The sequence below is a fragment of the Salminus brasiliensis genome, chromosome 1 (assembly GCF_030463535.1).
Source record: "Salminus brasiliensis chromosome 1, fSalBra1.hap2, whole genome shotgun sequence".
Taxonomy (NCBI): Eukaryota; Metazoa; Chordata; class Actinopteri; order Characiformes; family Bryconidae; genus Salminus; species Salminus brasiliensis.
The window spans coordinates 84,018,994-84,036,719 of record NC_132878.1 but is presented as its reverse complement, the minus strand read 5'-3'; the positions used below and the strand labels follow the sequence as shown (position 1 = coordinate 84,036,719).

Genomic DNA, 17,726 nt, shown 5'->3' with positions numbered 1-17,726 from the left:
GCATTAAAATATGGTATACAAATACAAACATAAACACATAAAAGCTCTCTCAAATTCTATATACGACTACAAGCAAATAAAAAAAACATCTTTAGCATATGGTTATTATGAGATGTTATGTTGTAATCAGAAAATAAAATTTTTGCTAATTTGCTGTTAGTTAATGTGTTATAAAAATGCCATTATTATGATTAGGAGAAAGTAACTTGGTATTATGAGATATTATGTCATAAAAGCAGCATATCATGTCATGATAATATTAATACATAAAGGCCTGGTAATTGTGCCTTTGAAGTGACAAAAGCATAAACTGAATGTTAATTTACAAAATACTCTTGATCTAAGCAGAGAAGTGAGACGAGTTCTTACAATATATTTCTATATAGTATTTAAAGACTACAGAGGAGTATTGCTGTTAAGAAAATGAATGAGAAACACTTTCAGTTTGTTATTTTCATATGATGGGATGTCACTTTTTTGTTTCAAATATTTGTTGAAATATTACATATATCATACATCTTGTTTTATTACATATCATTATTACATCCTGTAATTAGGAGAAGGTATATTGTTATTATGAGATAAAATGTGAACAAATGACATATGATGTAATTATGACATAGAACATTTTAACATTGAGAGACAATATCTTGTTATTATGAGATATGTTGTAAACAACAATATGGCATAGAATATATTAAAATTAAGATACATTACAGTATCTTGTTATTGTGATATAATATTTTATAATTATATATAATAATTATGACTTACTGCAACATACTGCAATAAGTATTCAGTATCTTGCTATTATGAGATAATTTCATAATTATGACAGAACATCTTGGAATTAGGAGACAGTATCTAGTTCATCACGTCATTGTGAGATTTTATGTTGTAAAAACAACCTATGCTAAACATGCTAAGGCAGTGGTGGCTCAGCAGTTAAAGCACTGGGTTATGATAACAGGGTTGTGGCTTTGATACCTGGGTTCACTAAAGCTGCCACTGTTGTGCACCTTGGGCAAGACCCTTAACCCTCTCTGCTCCCCACCACTCCCCACCATGCATGCTGTCCAAAACAACTGGTGAATGTCTTTGTCTAGTTATGCAGCGGCTTTCTGTGCCACCTGCCACCCAAGATGCTCAGTTAGGGATCTTAGAGGTCTGGTCAGTTCTTGTGTGTGTATAAATGCTGAGATTGTAGAATCATTGTGTTTGAATATTTATAAAAGTACCATATATGCTGCTCTGTGCTTTCCCTGAAACTTACGAAAGGCATACAGCACCATTGAGTCAACATAGATGGCCTATCCTGTGTGGTAGCCTGCCTAATTGACACAGACACTTTTAACTTTTAACCAGATATATTTTTTTTAATGATAATGGGCTAATTAATTTACAAATACAACATAACATATTGTGTTGGTAACATGCTGGAGATTGTTTTTATTCTTCTCAGCAGTAAATACATATAATAAACATTAGAGCTAAGGATGCAAGTTGATTGATATCATACTGGAATTGGTATATACATGCTTTAAAAAATGTTATTACATGTACAGGTGTTGTCTTGTGCATTGTACATTGCATACGAGGGTCAGTGTCAGTATCAGCAGACGTGTGCATAAAAAACAAATCAGACACCACCATCAACCTAGAGTCCTCATAGCTACGCTGCAGTGTCTGACATCGCACTGTATTTGTAGCTTGTCCTGTTACAACTGTTTAAAATCCACGAATATACTAAAACACTGTAAATCCTAAAAGCAGAAATTGTGTGTGTGTGTTTCTGCATATATGCATGTATCTCATTTGAAATGCTGTTGCAGGCTAGCAGTAGTTTAGACAAGCTCTGTTACAGTGATGTCCCTCTCATACTAAGTCTACTGGATTTTGAAGCATTGCTGTGAGGATTTGTTTGCATTCAGTGACAAGAGTATTAATGAGGTCAGGATGTTGCATGATCACCACTCCACCTCATCCCAAAAGTACTGGATAGAGTACCTTCATCAATCCAGAGAACACAGTTCAGCGCTGGGGGGCTTTATACTCCTCTAGCCCACACCTGGCATTAGGCATGTTTATCTGCTCTAGAGAGACATGTCCTATTGGCAGTACTTCTCTAAAAGACCAGACAAGCTGTGTGTGCATTTGCACATGTGTGTCAGCAATGGGTGCAACTTAAAATAGCTGACTGCAGTTATTAGAAGGGGTGTCCACAAACATTTGCACATACAGTGCACCAGTCTGTTTGGTTTAATTATTGTGAAGTATCGTCAGTGGTTTCCAGAGACATACTGAGAGGTTTTCATTGAGTTGCTTTTCCGTGTTTTTGACCGTGATTATTGTTCTTTAGTCTCTTCGTTTTGGCTTTTCACTCTTTAGTTTTGTTTTGGTGTTTTTGTGCTGGTTTTTGACCTGGATATCCCCCTTTTAACTAGTGTTACCGGTCTGATGCTTTGGTTATGTTTTTTTTTTCTTGCTAGTTTTGACCCTTTACTGTATTTTATGAAAATGTTTACTGGTTTAGCCTGTAATATTATAAAGCCTTATCTCATATCTTTTACCTTTGAGTGTCTGACTGTAATTGGTTACAGTAATACAGATGTTACAATAAAGACATATCACATGTGAGGCAATTTGGATATTTTTTTCCTTTCCATTTCTTGTATTTTTTATACTTTGTATTCTATTTTTATATAATATTTTAGATTCTGTCTGCTTCTACATCTAACTATTATTGCCTTATTGGACTACAAACATAAAACTTTCCTGACCTACCTGATGACTGCATTTGTGATTTTGTAATGTATTATTATATGTTTTATTAGGATTTTTATCAAATATCAAATATTTATTATAAAAATGTATTTCTTTTATGTTTTAAGCAGAAAGCTCCACAATGGTAGTGGCCTTTTGTGATAAATGAATAAGTGAATCTATCAGTGTGCTTTTGGACACAGCCCATATGTAGGTCTTCATGTTATATCCATTTATATACTGCATTTGTGCTCATTTTTAGTTGCTGCAATAGAAGGCACTTATTTCTGCTGTGTAGCGAATACAACTAACTTCTCCCCTTACAGCTACCCGAATTACATTTCAATAACTATACATTATCTAGTCAACTGTAATTAGTCAAAGCTCTACTGGCTCTTTTTAACTGGACTTTGTCTCCACCTAGTGGCTATGAAATAGACAAATTGATGCAAAATAGACATTTTGAGTTTAACTCCACTTTTCCACTTTTTATTTCACAGGGTACAACTAACATGAGCTCTCACTGATTTAAATGGACAAAACAGGTGTGTTGTGTGTTTTTGAGATAGAAACTACAGAACAGAAAAACAATATGAATAACTTCATATGATACAAGACAAGAACACACTGTGAACACACATATACAGTAGTAAAACACACACAGTGACTGAGCACATGTGCCCGGAGCAGAGGGCAGCAATTGCTGCGGCGCCCGGGAAGCCCCACCAAAAAGCACAATAGTCTCATAATAACGCACATTATAATTACAAAATACACTGTATAATATCATTGTTTTGTGAATTTGTTAAAAATGAATGCCTGAAAAAGCCTACATTTCATCACAGGTGTTCTTGTAAATTATCTACAGACAGTGACCTAATGACTTGCTGTCTACTCTGCTTTGGCTCATTGTCTTGTTGCATGGCCCAACAGTATGTCAGCTGTTGAAGAATTCTGATCCAGGAAGTTACAAAGAACCTAAGAAAAACATCTAACGAATGGCAGGCCTCTCTTGCCTTGAAGCCTTTTGGCTGATATGGGCTTTGTATTGTCTGGTGAAAACTTACCACAGCTTTTCAAAGTAGGAAACCTCATACCAACTATGAAGTATGGTGGTGGTAGTGTAATGGGTTGTGGCACAACATAAGGTCAAAATGCTTAAAGCAGCCTTACAGAGAATTGGTATTTCTTGCTCTTGGGCTCCCCCTACAGTCGGGGGGTGTATTTTGTGTTATGAGCCACAACTTAAGAACACACTTCAAACATGCATTTGTGGATGAGCTAAGAGATGCAAAACGGTCAGTAAAAATGAACAGAGCATGTGAACCGACGCAGTCATGCAAGATTTTATACAAATATTTTATTATATTATATATATTATATTATTTTTAAAAAATTTAAGTTTTAATAAATTAGACTAGACCAAATGACTGAAAATAAGTACAACATCAAGATTTAGGATAAGTTGTTCACATAAAAGCCCCCCAGTAATGAGCTGTGAAACATTAGAACATCCTGACCTCACTAACACTTGTGTCACTGAATGCAATCAAATCATCACAGCAATGCTCCAACATCTAGTAGAAAGCCTTCCCTGCATGGTTCAGACAGTTGCTCCAACAAAAGCAGCATAAACTCTTTTTAATATCCTTGATTTCGTAAGATACAATGCATAAGCAGGTGTCCCAATACTTTTGTCCATATGCCATATTTCCTAGATTTTGGATGCTTTCACTTGCCAGGGAATAATTTTTACATTACATTACAAGGGATTTGGTTAATGGAGTGATAAACAGGCACAACATTCTGTTACACCCTTGCTTAAACACACACTCACACACACACACACACACACACACACACACACACACATAGGCTTACCTTCAGCTCAGGTTAACTATAGTATTACACGCTGAAGAAAGGTTCTTCAGCTCATTTCCTCAGCTGCAGGCATGTTTGGACCAGGAATGCTTCAGTTCATTCAGTGTTAGCCAGTTTCTCTCTACTACATCTGGATCCAATATCATTTTACAATGAAACTGAGTGTAGCAGTTCTGACAGTTAGTGAACCGCACACAGAGACTATAACACAGTAAATACTCCATCATCACGTATCTGTTATATTTGCCTGAGTAGAAGAAGGGCAGAACATCACTGCTGCAATGCAAACACAACACCAGGTCATTAGATACCACTACTGTAATGCTGTCGCCTCAATAACAGTGGATGATGATCTGGACTGTTATATGATCATGAGTTTGAATCCTGCTATTTATGAGGCTGTTTACCCCTCTTGACAGCAATAACTGCAACCAGCCACTTTCAGCCCAGAAGGGCTTCAGCTCAGTGACATTTAAGCTTTGAGTACGAACTGTATGTTTGAGGTTCTCCCATTTCAAAAGGGTTCAGGTTGAGACTCTGATTAGACCATCCACTGTGAGGTAGACTTACTTGTGTGCTTTGGCTCATTGTCTTGTTGCATGGCCCAACAGTGCCTCAGCTGGAAGTTACAAAGAACCCAAGAAAAACATCTAAAGAATGGCAGGCCTATCTTGCCTACCACAGCTTTTCAAAGTAGGAAACCCCATACCAACTATGAAGGACACCTTGTTACGACTGAGAGAACTATGGATTCTGCTCTGTGTTTTTAAGAGAATGTCAGGTCATCTGTCCATGAACTGAAGCTGATCTACATGGCCTGTAATTAAGTAGCCCCGCTCATGACTAGCTGTATGACTCTATGACTATGTACGAACACAAGAAGCACAACACTGAGAACGCCAAGAAAGAGGTGGATATGAGCTGAACTCTGAGAAAACAACTGATTCACTGATATACTGATCACTTTAGGCTGTGTGTTGAGGACGGTGCAGACTAGCGCCATCTACTGGTTGCAACTCGTTTTTAAATAGTGCATTTTATAATCATATTTAATATCAATGTAATGCAATTTTACAAGTAAAAAGCCCAGTTTTAAAAAATTCTACTATTTTGTACTAGAGCTTAATTTCAGATATAAACACTGTAGCTGTTATTAGTAAAAGGCCCATTTAAAGATATCTACAATTGTTTTAAAAAGTTGAAATTGTAATAGTAAAAATGTCATTTTAAATAGGAGATTAAAAACTGTCTTTAAACTGAAGCTGATCTAAATGGACTTTCAGAACTGTCTTTGGAATTTTAAAATTACAACTGTTTCTAAAATAACTTTTAAACTTATTTAACTGCAAGATTTTGACACATCTTTGATACACATCACTCCAAAATAATGGTAAATGAAGCAATTCTGTTTTTATTATTTAAGAATAAATTAACACTAATATATGTTATGTGTAGAGAATACATTTGTATTATATTAAACCTACAAAACTGCTACCACATATTAAAGAATCACACCTACTATTCAGTACATATTAATGAATCAGAATCTACTAATTCAATAGGTACTAATTATTATATTATGTGAATATTATTCAGATTCTACTATTTAGCACCTACTATTTACTCAGTACCTACCAATTAGTCAATAAGTAGTAATTATTCAGTAGTACTAATTATTCAATGTGCTATTCAGTACCTTATTATTTAGTATTTTTATATTATTCAATAAGTACAAATTTTTCAAAATCTACTATAAAAACTACGCATCTTGTTATTTGAAGTGTGTGCAGCCAAAGGTTTCAGAAGTACTCACATTCATTACTCTGTTAGAAGTGGAGATACTAGGGTTTAAAAGACTTCTATAGAAGTTGAAGTAACAACTTAAGCTTTTTCCTCAAGTAAAAGTGTAAAAGTAGTGGTTTCAAAACTACTTCAAGTATAAAAATAAAAGTAATGTAAGGAAAACAGGCCAAAAGTTTAGGCTGTGCCACAGAGGCCTATAGTGCACTACCCCACCTCCCCCAAAAAACATTTTTTCAAAAGCCATAATGACGATAATCTTATATTAAAATGTTCATGTTGAAAAATGTGGATATGCACTAGACGACCTGTTTCAGCTGCAGATCTGCCCACTGAAAATGAATGCATTTTAGTAATATTAAATATATTAAAGGAGCATCTATGTGCACTACTGAGCTTTAAGATAAGATAAGATAATCCTTTATTAGTCCCACAGTGGGGAAATTCTCAGTGACACAGCAGAAAGGGATAGCAAGACACTCAGTTACAAAAAAAATGTAGATAAATAATTTACACTATATACACACACAATATAAATAAGAATTAAAAAAGCAATAGCAATAATAATAATAATAATAATAATAATAATAATAATAATAATACATGTGCTTCATGGAGGGAAAATATGATGAGCAGCTGCCTATGAAGATTGTAATGGTACAAAAAGTCAAACTTCTGAGGCATGTTATTAATAAGCTTTACTGGGATGTAAATGTGGAGCTTAGTTGGGACAGTTCACCCAAGTTCTCTTGAGTCTCTGCCACAGACGTCTTCATACTGGCCTACCTAGCCTACATACATCTGCTGTGTCACACTTTCCAGATGGCGTGATTTTCCATTAATAGTTTTATAGATTAAAATATGTATTATTATTATTTTTATTATTATGAACAAGCTGGAATAAAAACAAACCACAATGAAATAGGAGTAACGAGGCTGTTTTTGTACAGAGAACTGTGTGAACATCTGAGGAGTAGAAGTAAAAAGTCATCTGAAGAATAATTACTCCAGTGAAGTCTAGATAAGCAAAGTTTCTCCTAAAGTAAGGGAAGTATTTGTACTTTATTGCTTGACTCCTCTGGTAGCAGCAGATATAAATCCTGAACTTCAGGGTGTTAGCATGCAAATGACTAAATGTTCATAAAGAAGTAAGCTTGGTAAAGCGCTGTGTCAGTGTGATCAGGGACAGTGCTGTCCACATGCCAGGGGGCTCAGTGTGAACAGCAGCGTCATGCTGTGCGCTGTTTCCAGCAAAGTGAAAGTGTGGGTCGTGTCAGTGAAGCGGCGCAAATGGAGGACGCGAACATATCTGTGGAAGAGCAGCAGCTTTGCTGTCCAATCTGTCTGGACCTGCTGACAGACCCAGTGACCATTCCCTGTGGTCACAGCTACTGCAAGACCTGTCTCAGGCACTACTGGGACCAGAAGGCAGGGGACGGGGGGTGTTGTTGCCCCCAGTGCAGGCGCAGCTTCCGCGTGAGGCCCGAGTTGAACCGAAACACGGTGCTGGCCGAGCTGGTGGAGAAATGCAGGGGACGCCGGAGCTCCAGTCGGAGGCCCACAACTTTCTCCGGGTCCGAGGGGGTCCTCTGCGACGTGTGCAGCGGCGACGAGAAACACGCAGCCGTCAGTTCCTGCCTGGTTTGCTTGGTGTCGTACTGCCAGGCTCATGTTGAGCCCCACTTTAGAGCTCCTGCTTTCCAGAAGCACAAGCTCGTCCCAGCCTGCGGTCGACTGCAGGACAAGATCTGCCCCGCTCACGACCGGCTGTACGAGTTTTACTGCCGCGCCGAGCAGGAGTGTGTGTGTTATCTGTGCACGATGGGCGAACACGAGAAGCACTGCACGGTGCCCGTGGCGAGCGCGAGAGCTGAGAAAGAGGTGCGTGTGAGAGCTGAGCTCTGAGAAGCTGTGTGTTCAGGGCGGGGCAGACTAGCGCCATCTACTGGCTGCATCCTGTGAGAAGCCAACCAATTTTTTTACTAGTAAATTTTATATTCATAATTAATATCAATGTAATGCAATTTTACTAGTAAAACCTCCACTCCAACTTCAGTCAGTACCAGAAAAATCCAATTAAATCCCAGTCAATCAATCTCCTTACTAGATTACTTACATTTCAGATATATACACTCTTATTATGACTAGTAAAAAGCCAAATTAAAATACAATATTATTTTACTAGAATTTTTTATTTCAAACCTATGTACTGTAATTTTGACTAGTAAAAAGCCAAATAAAAACGTCTGTAATATTTTTTTGAATATCATGTATATATACACTATAATTTTGACTTGTAAAAAGCCAAATTAAAAACATCTACAATATTTATTTACAAGAAGTTGAAATTTCAGATATATACACTGTAATTATGACTAGTAAAAGGCCAAATTAAAAATATCTACAATATTATTTTACTAGAATTTTTCATTTCAAACCTATATACGGTAATTTTGACTAGTAAAAAGCCAAATAAAAAATGCCTTTAATATTTATTTACTAGAAGTTGTAATGTCATATAAATATATATATATATATATATATATATATATATACTGTCATTTTGACTTGTAAAAAGCCAAATTAAGAACATCCACAATATTTATTAGTTGTCATTTCAGATATATATACACTGTTATTTTGACTAGTAAATCTCCAAATAAAAAATATCTACAGTATTATTTTTACTAGAAGTTGTAATTTCTGATATATACACTGTAATTTTGACTAGTAAATATCCACAATATAAAAAAATATTAGAACATACAATATTAGTAAAAGGCCCATTTACAGATATATACAATTGTTTTAAGAAGAATTGTTTTTCTAGTAAAAATTTAAAAACTAAATAGGAGATTAAAAACTGCATTACATAGATCTTAAATTTGAGTTTTACTAGTAAAAATGTTGGTTTGCACCACGTGTGCCATTGCTAATGGGTTTCCATAGCACTCTGAATTTTTAATCATCAATTCAAAATCATTTCAAGGGTACATTACATTTTATTTATATGTTTCCCCAAAGTCCAAATGTGATGGTTTTATGTATGTTTTGTATGTTTTACATAGTTTATGTATGATAATATGCAGAAGTAATGTATTATTATTAATGTATTAATAGTAATTTATATATTATATTAGCCATAGCAACCACACCATAGTAGTCACCTAGCAACACCACAAAAACACACAATAACACTGTTGTAACTGCTTGTCTCTTGACTTGCCAAGCCTACTTGTTTGCTTAGATTTTAATCCACTTGCCGTTCCTTTAACCCATATCCCAAGCTCTGAGTGTAGGGAATGTAACGGCACTGCTAGGAGACACCCAGTGGAATGGAGAGGAACTGAAAGGTCATTACAGGAGTGTGGAATTGTCAGTTGTGAAGGTCATGGGGCTTTTTGTTTTTCTTTGTTTTTCATTAAAATCATCAATGAAACACATGTTTTCCCATTGTTTAAGGAGGAGCTCCTGAATCAGAACAGGGTGATGAATCAGATGATCCAGAGAAAAGAGAAGGAGTGTGAGGATTTGAAAAAGGCAATCCACAATATTAAGGTAAGATCAAGTTGGATCTCTGCGACCCATAAGTGCCCATTTCTGGTGCTGACTGTGTTCACATTAGTTTTTAAAAGGGAGGCAGGTTACACTTTTTTCTGATATTTCTGCTGTATTTCTTCTAACAGTGCTCTGCCAAGTCAGCCTGTGATGAGATTGAGCGAATGTTCACTGAGCTTCTGGTCTCCATTGAGAAGAAACACGTGGAGGTGATGGACATGCTGAGAACACAGCAGGAGACTGAGCGGAGAACAGCTGAGGGAGCCCTGGAGCAGGTTGAGCTGGAGATCGCTGATCTTAGGAGAAGAAACGCTGAGCTGGAGAAGACCCTACAGACTAGCGATCACATTGATTTCCTTCAGGTTTGACCACTGCCATCATCGTTGTACACTATATGTCCAAATGTTTGTGGACACGCCTTCTAATGAATGCATTCAGCTACTTTAAGTTGGGTACCATAAAGGGTATTTTCATTAGCTAGTTGATGAACATTGTTTTGTTTTAAAACCAGTAAACTGCATCAAGTGAAAGTTCTTCAGACCTTCAGAGGGTTCTTCACACTCATACCTCTCTATTACAAACAGAATCATCTGAAGCACCTTTATGTTGAAGAGTGTTTATAACATATACATGGTATTTTATTTGCTGTCTTGGCAGAAATACCTGTCTTTCACATGCTCGTCTTGGACTGAGGCCTTTGCCAGCCCTCCACCTAACCTTAATGTCACGTTTGAGAAAGTCACTCACTCTGTCTCAAAACTACAGAAGAGTCTGGAGAACATCTGCAGTGCAGAGATGAGCAACATCTCTGAAAAAAGTAAGTCTTAATGGTCTATAAGATTAACTTACTGTCCAACAATCTGAGATAAAAGTCTAGAAATAAAGATATGCTGTAACATATTAGCTTGTGTCACTGTTGTCTTTCTGTCTTAAAATATACATATTTCTTAAAAAGCTATTGTCTGTGTTATGGCAGTTGAGGAAGTCTGTATCTTCCAGTGTGAAAAACCAAGGCGAAGTAAGTGTTCAGCTGTGTGGTTATTATATTTATATAGATTTTGGCACATTACTTTAATGCTCTTACTCTGGTTTGTTCTCTAAAACAGAAGCTCCTAAACCAGAAGCACCACTGAATCCCATGCCAGGTTAGTCATTCCCTGCTGAAAGAACTGAGAACTGCTCAAACAATCTCTGATCTCCAAACTAACATCATATAATCCTTCAACTGTCATGCAAATCCTTCTGACATCATTTGTGCTCTGTGTTGCTCCAGAACCAAAGACCAGGGAAGACTTTTTGCACTGTAAGTTTGTCCAGCCATTCACACAGAATCTACACATAATAAATAAATATACCAGAGATTAGACTAGTTTTACACTTACTTACTTAAAAGCGCACACACAGAAAAGCTAGTCTAGTTTGTTGCCAGTTTGTTTAAATCCAAGTTTTAAACATGTCTGAATTGAACTTTCTAGTTCAATTTCTAGTCAGAAAATTGTAGTAATTATTTAGTATGTAGTATAGTATTTAGTATATATATTTATAATAATTATTTATTTATATAAGTAACTATTTATATATTTATCTGTTTATGAATTTATTTATATAAACAGATAAATATATAAATAAATAAACTTCAGTGAACCAGTTTATTTATTTATAGTAATTATTTATTTATTTATTAGTAGTTAATTATTTATTTATTTATCTGTTTATCAATTTATTTATTACATAAATAAATAAATACATAAACAGATAATTATATAAATAAATAGACTGGCTTCAGTGAGAAAGGTTGTGTTTGGAGGAAAAACGGTGCAGAATTTCATGGAAAGAACACCTCTCCAATTGTTAAGCAGGGGGTTGTGTTGCAGCCGTTGGCACAGGAACTGTTTCACTGGTAGAAGGCAGAATTAATACCAGAAAATTATAAATGCAAACATCATACCATCTATAAAAAAGCTGAAGATAAAAAGAGAATATATCAGGACAGTGATCCTCAACACATCTCAAAACCCACCATTGACTACCTTAGGATGAGGTAGGATGAAGGTTTTGCCGTTGCCCTCACTGTTCTATGACCTAAACATCCTTGAAAATCTCTGGATAGACCTAAAAAAAACAGCAGTGCATGCAAGACAGCCCAAGTCATTTAGGATTATCAAACATTGCTTCTGGTTCTTCAACTCATCTTTCAAGTTTATCTTTAACTTGGTTAGTAATTCGCAGTATTAGCAACTTTAGAACTGTGTTATATCAGCGTTTCTATTTCACAGATTCCTGCTACCTTACCTTGAAGCCCAGGCCTGATCACCCAAACCTGAAAGTGTGTGAGGATGACAGGGCTGTTGTATGGGTCGCTTGTGATTCATCAGTAAGCAAGTGGCCTCAAGTGCAGTGTAGAGAAGCCCTAACCGGACGCTGCTACTGGGAGGTAGAGTGGCAGGGGAGTGGAATTTGCACAGTAGGCCTATGTCAGGGCCCCAAGAGGAGAGGGCTGAGTCAGGCGATGGGTTTTGGCCGAGATGCTCAGTCTTGGGGGCTGGACTGCTTCCAGATGACCTTCATGTTTCGTCATAACAACAGAAACATCTCAATCCCAGCACCCAAGTCAACCACCCGAGTGGGAGTTTACTTAGATCACAGGGCAGGAACTCTGTCCTTTTACAGCGTCTCCAGCGCAATGACCCTACTCTACAGAGCCCGCGCAAACTTCACTCAGGCCCTGTACCCTGGCTTTGCTCTCTGGTCAAACGGGTGGCAGATCGGCAGATCGGCATCATATTTCTTCAACGATGGTCATCTGACCTCTGAAAAAGTAGACATGTGCCTGAGACTAGTAAACCTATGATTCGTTTTTTCTTTCCAGAAATATGTAAAATTTCTTCTGATGTAAAATTACTTTTTTGTTGATTCAAGGTTTTTGCATGACATTTACAATATAAAATAATAATTATAATAATAATAATAACAACAACAACATATAATGATATATGGTAGATATGTCATTATTGCACCATACGCATCGCTGTTTATTTAGTGCATTTCTCTGAAACGTGTTTGACAGCTCTTCTGATTAAATTAATATACTATGTTGATTCTGAGTCATAAATAAATACATCAATAAATAAAAGCCTGCGTGTGTGTGAGTCTGTTTGTCAAGGACGCGTTCATTTCACTCTGTAGCGCTGCTCTGAATGAACCAGTAGAGGGCAGCATTAACCTTTGGATTGTAAATAGAAATACGTTTGAAATATTTCCAGAATAATTTCTAGACATTTGTAGCCTAAACCTTCAAACTATTGCCTGGTAATTCAAAATATGTAAGGCTGGGGTGTTTGTTTGAACTTCTGATCCTAGATTCAAGAGTTTATTGTTGTGTGCACAGCAGAAACAAGCAGTTACACTGTACACTGCAATTCTTATACATGACATTTATTTTGCATAATACTGCTTTTCTAGTTTAAGTTTAAATGTTTACTTAATTAATGTATTGTTTATGATTTATTTATTACATAATCTGAATCTGACAGTTGTTCTTAAATCATAATTTTACAATAAATGGACCAATAGAAAACCTTCCAAAATGACTTAAGAAAGGTTTTACTCCTGATGTAGAATTACTACTTTGGAGATTCAAGGTTTTTGCATGACATTTACAATATAAAATAATAGTAGTAGTAGTAGTAGTAGTAATAATAATAATAATACTAACATATAATGATATATGGTAGATATGTCATTATTGCACCATACGCATTGCTGTTTATATATATATATATATATATATATATATATATATATATATATATATATATATATATATATCCCATAATAAATAAATATATGGAATTGTTATGGTTTATATATTATTTAATAAATGTAATGTTTTACTTCCTGGAGAATTAACGTAGAAAAAAACTCCACTTCCCATCATTCACCTGTGACAGACGTCATTGTGTTCGTGAGGTTTCATTGGTTGTTGAGATCGGCGCTTCCTGACTAGAGCAGCGTGTAAGGACGTCTGTGCTGAAAGCTGCGTTTGAGCGCAAGTAAGTTCACTGAGCTCATTTCCTTCATCCATCGCACATAAACTGAGCTTTCTTTAATTCCGCTGCTGAAGCGCAGGTTAGATGAGCTGTCAGAGCGGTGTTTCGGCCCGGACTGTGTCCCTGGCTGAGCTGCGCGGCCGTAGGGCTAGCTAACATCAGCTCAGCTAAGTTAGATAACTGGGGTTTATCTACCCTTCACTGTTCACACGAGGGGGGATGGCAGATAACAGTGGGGGGCTTCTCAGGACGTCCCATAACTGTTTCAGCTAACTGTCATGAATGCAACTGCGGTTACTGTCATATTCGGCTTTTTTCAGCGGGTCTGTTTATGTTTGTAGTGACATTGCACTGTTTGATTGATTGATTGATTGATTGATTGATTGACTGATATTCATATTTCCAATTTTAGGCCGTCACCATGACTGTAGACTGGGCTGGATTTGGGTACGCAGCCCTGGTTGCGTCAGGAGGTGTGATGGGTTATGTCAAAGCAGGTAAGCTCTGATTATGAACCAGTGCAGCCCTGTATTTACAGTAGGAGACTGGACTGTAGAGTAGAGTAGATTAGACTGAAGCACTGTAAAGAGGATGGGGTTTAATGTGTGGTGGCACCTCGAGTTAGAACTTTCTGCAGTTTTGCGGTTGGAGCACTCTTCTGATATATTTATTGAGTATCTTCGAGTACTAGCACACTTCTGATATATTTATTGAGTATCTTCGAGTACTAGCACACTTCTGAAATATTTATTGAGTATCTTCGAGTACTAGCACACTTCTGATATATTTATTGAGTATCTTCGAGTACTAGCACACTTCTGAAATATGTATTGAGTATCTTCGAGTACTAGCACACTTCTGATATATTTATTGAGTATCTTCGAGTACTAGCACACTTCTGATATATTTATTGAGTATCTTCGAGTACTAGCACACTTCTGATATATGTATTGAGTATCTTCGAGTACTAGCACACTTCTGATATATTTATTGAGTATCTTCGAGTACTAGCACACTTCTGATATATTTATTGAGTATCTTCGAGTACTAGCACACTTCTGATATATTTATTGAGTATCTTCGAGTACTAGCACACTTCTGATATATTTATTGAGTATCTTCGAGTACTAGCACACTTCTGATATATTTATTGAGTACCTTCGAGTACTAGCACACTTCTGATATATGTATTGAGTACCTTCGAGTACTAGCACACTTCTGATATATTTATTGAGTACCTTCGAGTACTAGCACACTTCTGATATTTATTGAGTACTTTGGAGTACTAGCACACTTCTGATATATTTATTGAGTACCTTCGAGTACTAGCACACTTCTGATATTTATTGAGTACTTTGGAGTACTAGCACACTTCTGATATATTTATTGAGTACTTTGGAGTACTAGCACACTTCTGATATATTTATTGAGTACTTTGGAGTACTAGCACACTTCTGATATTTATTGAGTACTTTGGAGTACTAGCACACTTCTGATATATGTATGGAGTACTTTGGAGTACTTGCACACTTCTGATATATTTATTGAGTACTTTCTGAGTACTAGCACACATGATGTTTTTATTGAGTACTAGCACACTTTTAGGAAAAATAATAAATATAAGCACATCGATTCATCGATTACTGTTAAGTACATGCACACTTCTGATGTACTAACTAAGCACTATTAAGTACTAGCACACCTCTGATGTGTTTATTGATTACTATTGAGTACTATTTGTAGCCACCTGTGTGTCCTCTCTTTCTACAGGCAGCGTCCCCTCCTTGGCTGCCGGGCTGCTCTTTGGTGGTCTGGCCGGTTTTGGGGCTTACCAGATATCGCAAGACTCTAAAAACATCTGGGTTTCCTTAGGTTGGTGTTTTGAGATAATGTGTTAGTTTTATGTAGGGTAATGTTTAACCCTATTAAGTGATGCTGAATAACCTGCGCTATATCTTAACACAAACCATGGATACTTGTCACAAATATGTTCGACGTTAGTTCTGGGGTATACTGTATAATGTCTTGTACTCCTCATATTATCAAGTTTGCCAAATTACCTTCATGTACCTTTGCTCTACCATAAGGTCACATGTCCACCATGCAGTTATGTCAGTAGCTAAACCCTCCTGAAGTTAAAACTGATCCAAAATGGATCCTCTGGCTGACCACTGGACAATTTGGTCAGAGCAGTACATTATCCAGGTATCATTGTCATAGTGGAGAAATTCATGTTGGTCACATATGACTTTCAATATATTCAGGCACAATCAATACGGGAGCAGTAGGTAGTAGGACAGTCTGAACAGAGTCCATATCATTGTACAAACTCGTAATGACATGGGCTGAGAGGTGAGCGGCCTGGCGCTGGATTAATGCTGGATTAAGTGGACTATCACAGTAGGTAGTGTAATTAAAGGAATGTAGGTGACGTTACTCTGTGATGTGCACTGCACACGGTTTGGCATCACAGCATATTATAACATATGACATATTGCGACACCCCTTCTCATAAACCATTCTCTTACACACAGCACACACAACATCCCAGCATATAAAAATAGAAATAGCAGAGAAGTGCATCAGGTGGACAGGGGGGCGTTGAGACCACAGCTGTGTCCGAAACTGTGCCCTATTCACAATCCCCTACATGCGAAACCCCTGATCACTGTGTGGAGCACGGTTGCAAGAAACAGAATTCGACAAGGTAGTGAACCATTTTGGACATGTCGTTATGTGTGTGACCTCACTGCTGTGAGGGAGTGTGTCGCACAAACAGTCTGAATGTCGATGTCAAGCTGCACATGAATCTTCAGACTAAACAATGGTTAGCATTTAGTACACATTGTGTGTACGCTATATATTACAGTGCATTGCAAGATTGTCAGACTCTCCAAAATGGCAGAAGTCCAGAAGTAGTGCACTGTGTAGCGAATAGGGCAGAGTTTCAGACACAGCTCAGGATTGCACTAGCTCGAACTAGACTACTGTTTTCCAGACAAAGTGTATTCGTAAGACGTCTATTTTGTGTGTGTAACTGTCTGTACGTTTCTGTGTGTGTGTGTTGGCCAGCCACCTCGGGAACTCTTGCTGCTATCATGGGGGTGAGATTTTACAACTCTCGGAAGATTATGCCTGCGGGTATAGTGGCTGGAGCAAGGTACGTCCTCCGCACACTTCAGAAATACCCTCTATACTAAAGTATACACTATGCATATTTGCTATTACTGTGTCTCAGTAAACTCTGATCTAATTCTCAGGTGTCATTGTTTTTTTGCTGCCCATTTATTGACAGTGCTTTCTCATACTGTTCCAACAATAGACACAATGCCCTAATACGTTAGACCTTTAGACATTTTGATTTGTGCCTGGCAATAAATGGTAATGTTGTTCCTGTTCCAGTATCCTGATGTTGGCAAAGCTTGGCATTGGAGTTCTTCAGAAGCCACAAAAATCATCATGAACTGGTGCCACAAAAACACTGAACTTAACTGAACTTGACTCACTGTTTACTGATGGTAAAATTCTATTCTTTATGGTTACTTTGTCATTATCAGTGAAACATTGTTGTGCATCTCATTCTTTAAAAAAAAAAAGCCTGAAATAAACAATAAAAAAAACAAGCATGAGTTTTGTATCTCACTGCCGGAGGTACTATGTTCTTTTACAGTGCAG

The 17,726-nt window shown here is 37.0% G+C and overlaps 2 protein-coding genes across 2 annotated transcripts; both read left to right on the top strand.

The window, feature by feature from the left end:
• The first annotated feature begins 7,698 nt into the window (after positions 1-7,698).
• Positions 7,699-13,135, top strand: LOC140536665 (E3 ubiquitin/ISG15 ligase TRIM25-like). Its single transcript, XM_072658609.1, has 8 exons — positions 7,699-8,325; positions 9,907-10,002; positions 10,131-10,364; positions 10,660-10,819; positions 10,979-11,020; positions 11,109-11,147; positions 11,276-11,305; positions 12,279-13,135. Exons 1-8 carry the CDS (start codon positions 7,735-7,737, stop codon positions 12,851-12,853), a joined length of 1,767 nt encoding a protein of 588 aa, XP_072514710.1. The 5' UTR covers positions 7,699-7,734; the 3' UTR covers positions 12,854-13,135.
• An 843-nt stretch (positions 13,136-13,978) lies between these two features.
• On the top strand, positions 13,979-17,668 carry tmem14ca (transmembrane protein 14Ca). Its single transcript, XM_072691346.1, has 5 exons — positions 13,979-14,054; positions 14,464-14,548; positions 15,822-15,923; positions 17,124-17,211; positions 17,454-17,668. The coding sequence occupies exons 2-5, from the start codon at positions 14,473-14,475 to the stop codon at positions 17,512-17,514; spliced, it is 327 nt and encodes a 108-aa protein (XP_072547447.1). The 5' UTR covers positions 13,979-14,054; positions 14,464-14,472; the 3' UTR covers positions 17,515-17,668.
• The last annotated feature ends 58 nt before the right edge of the window (positions 17,669-17,726 follow it).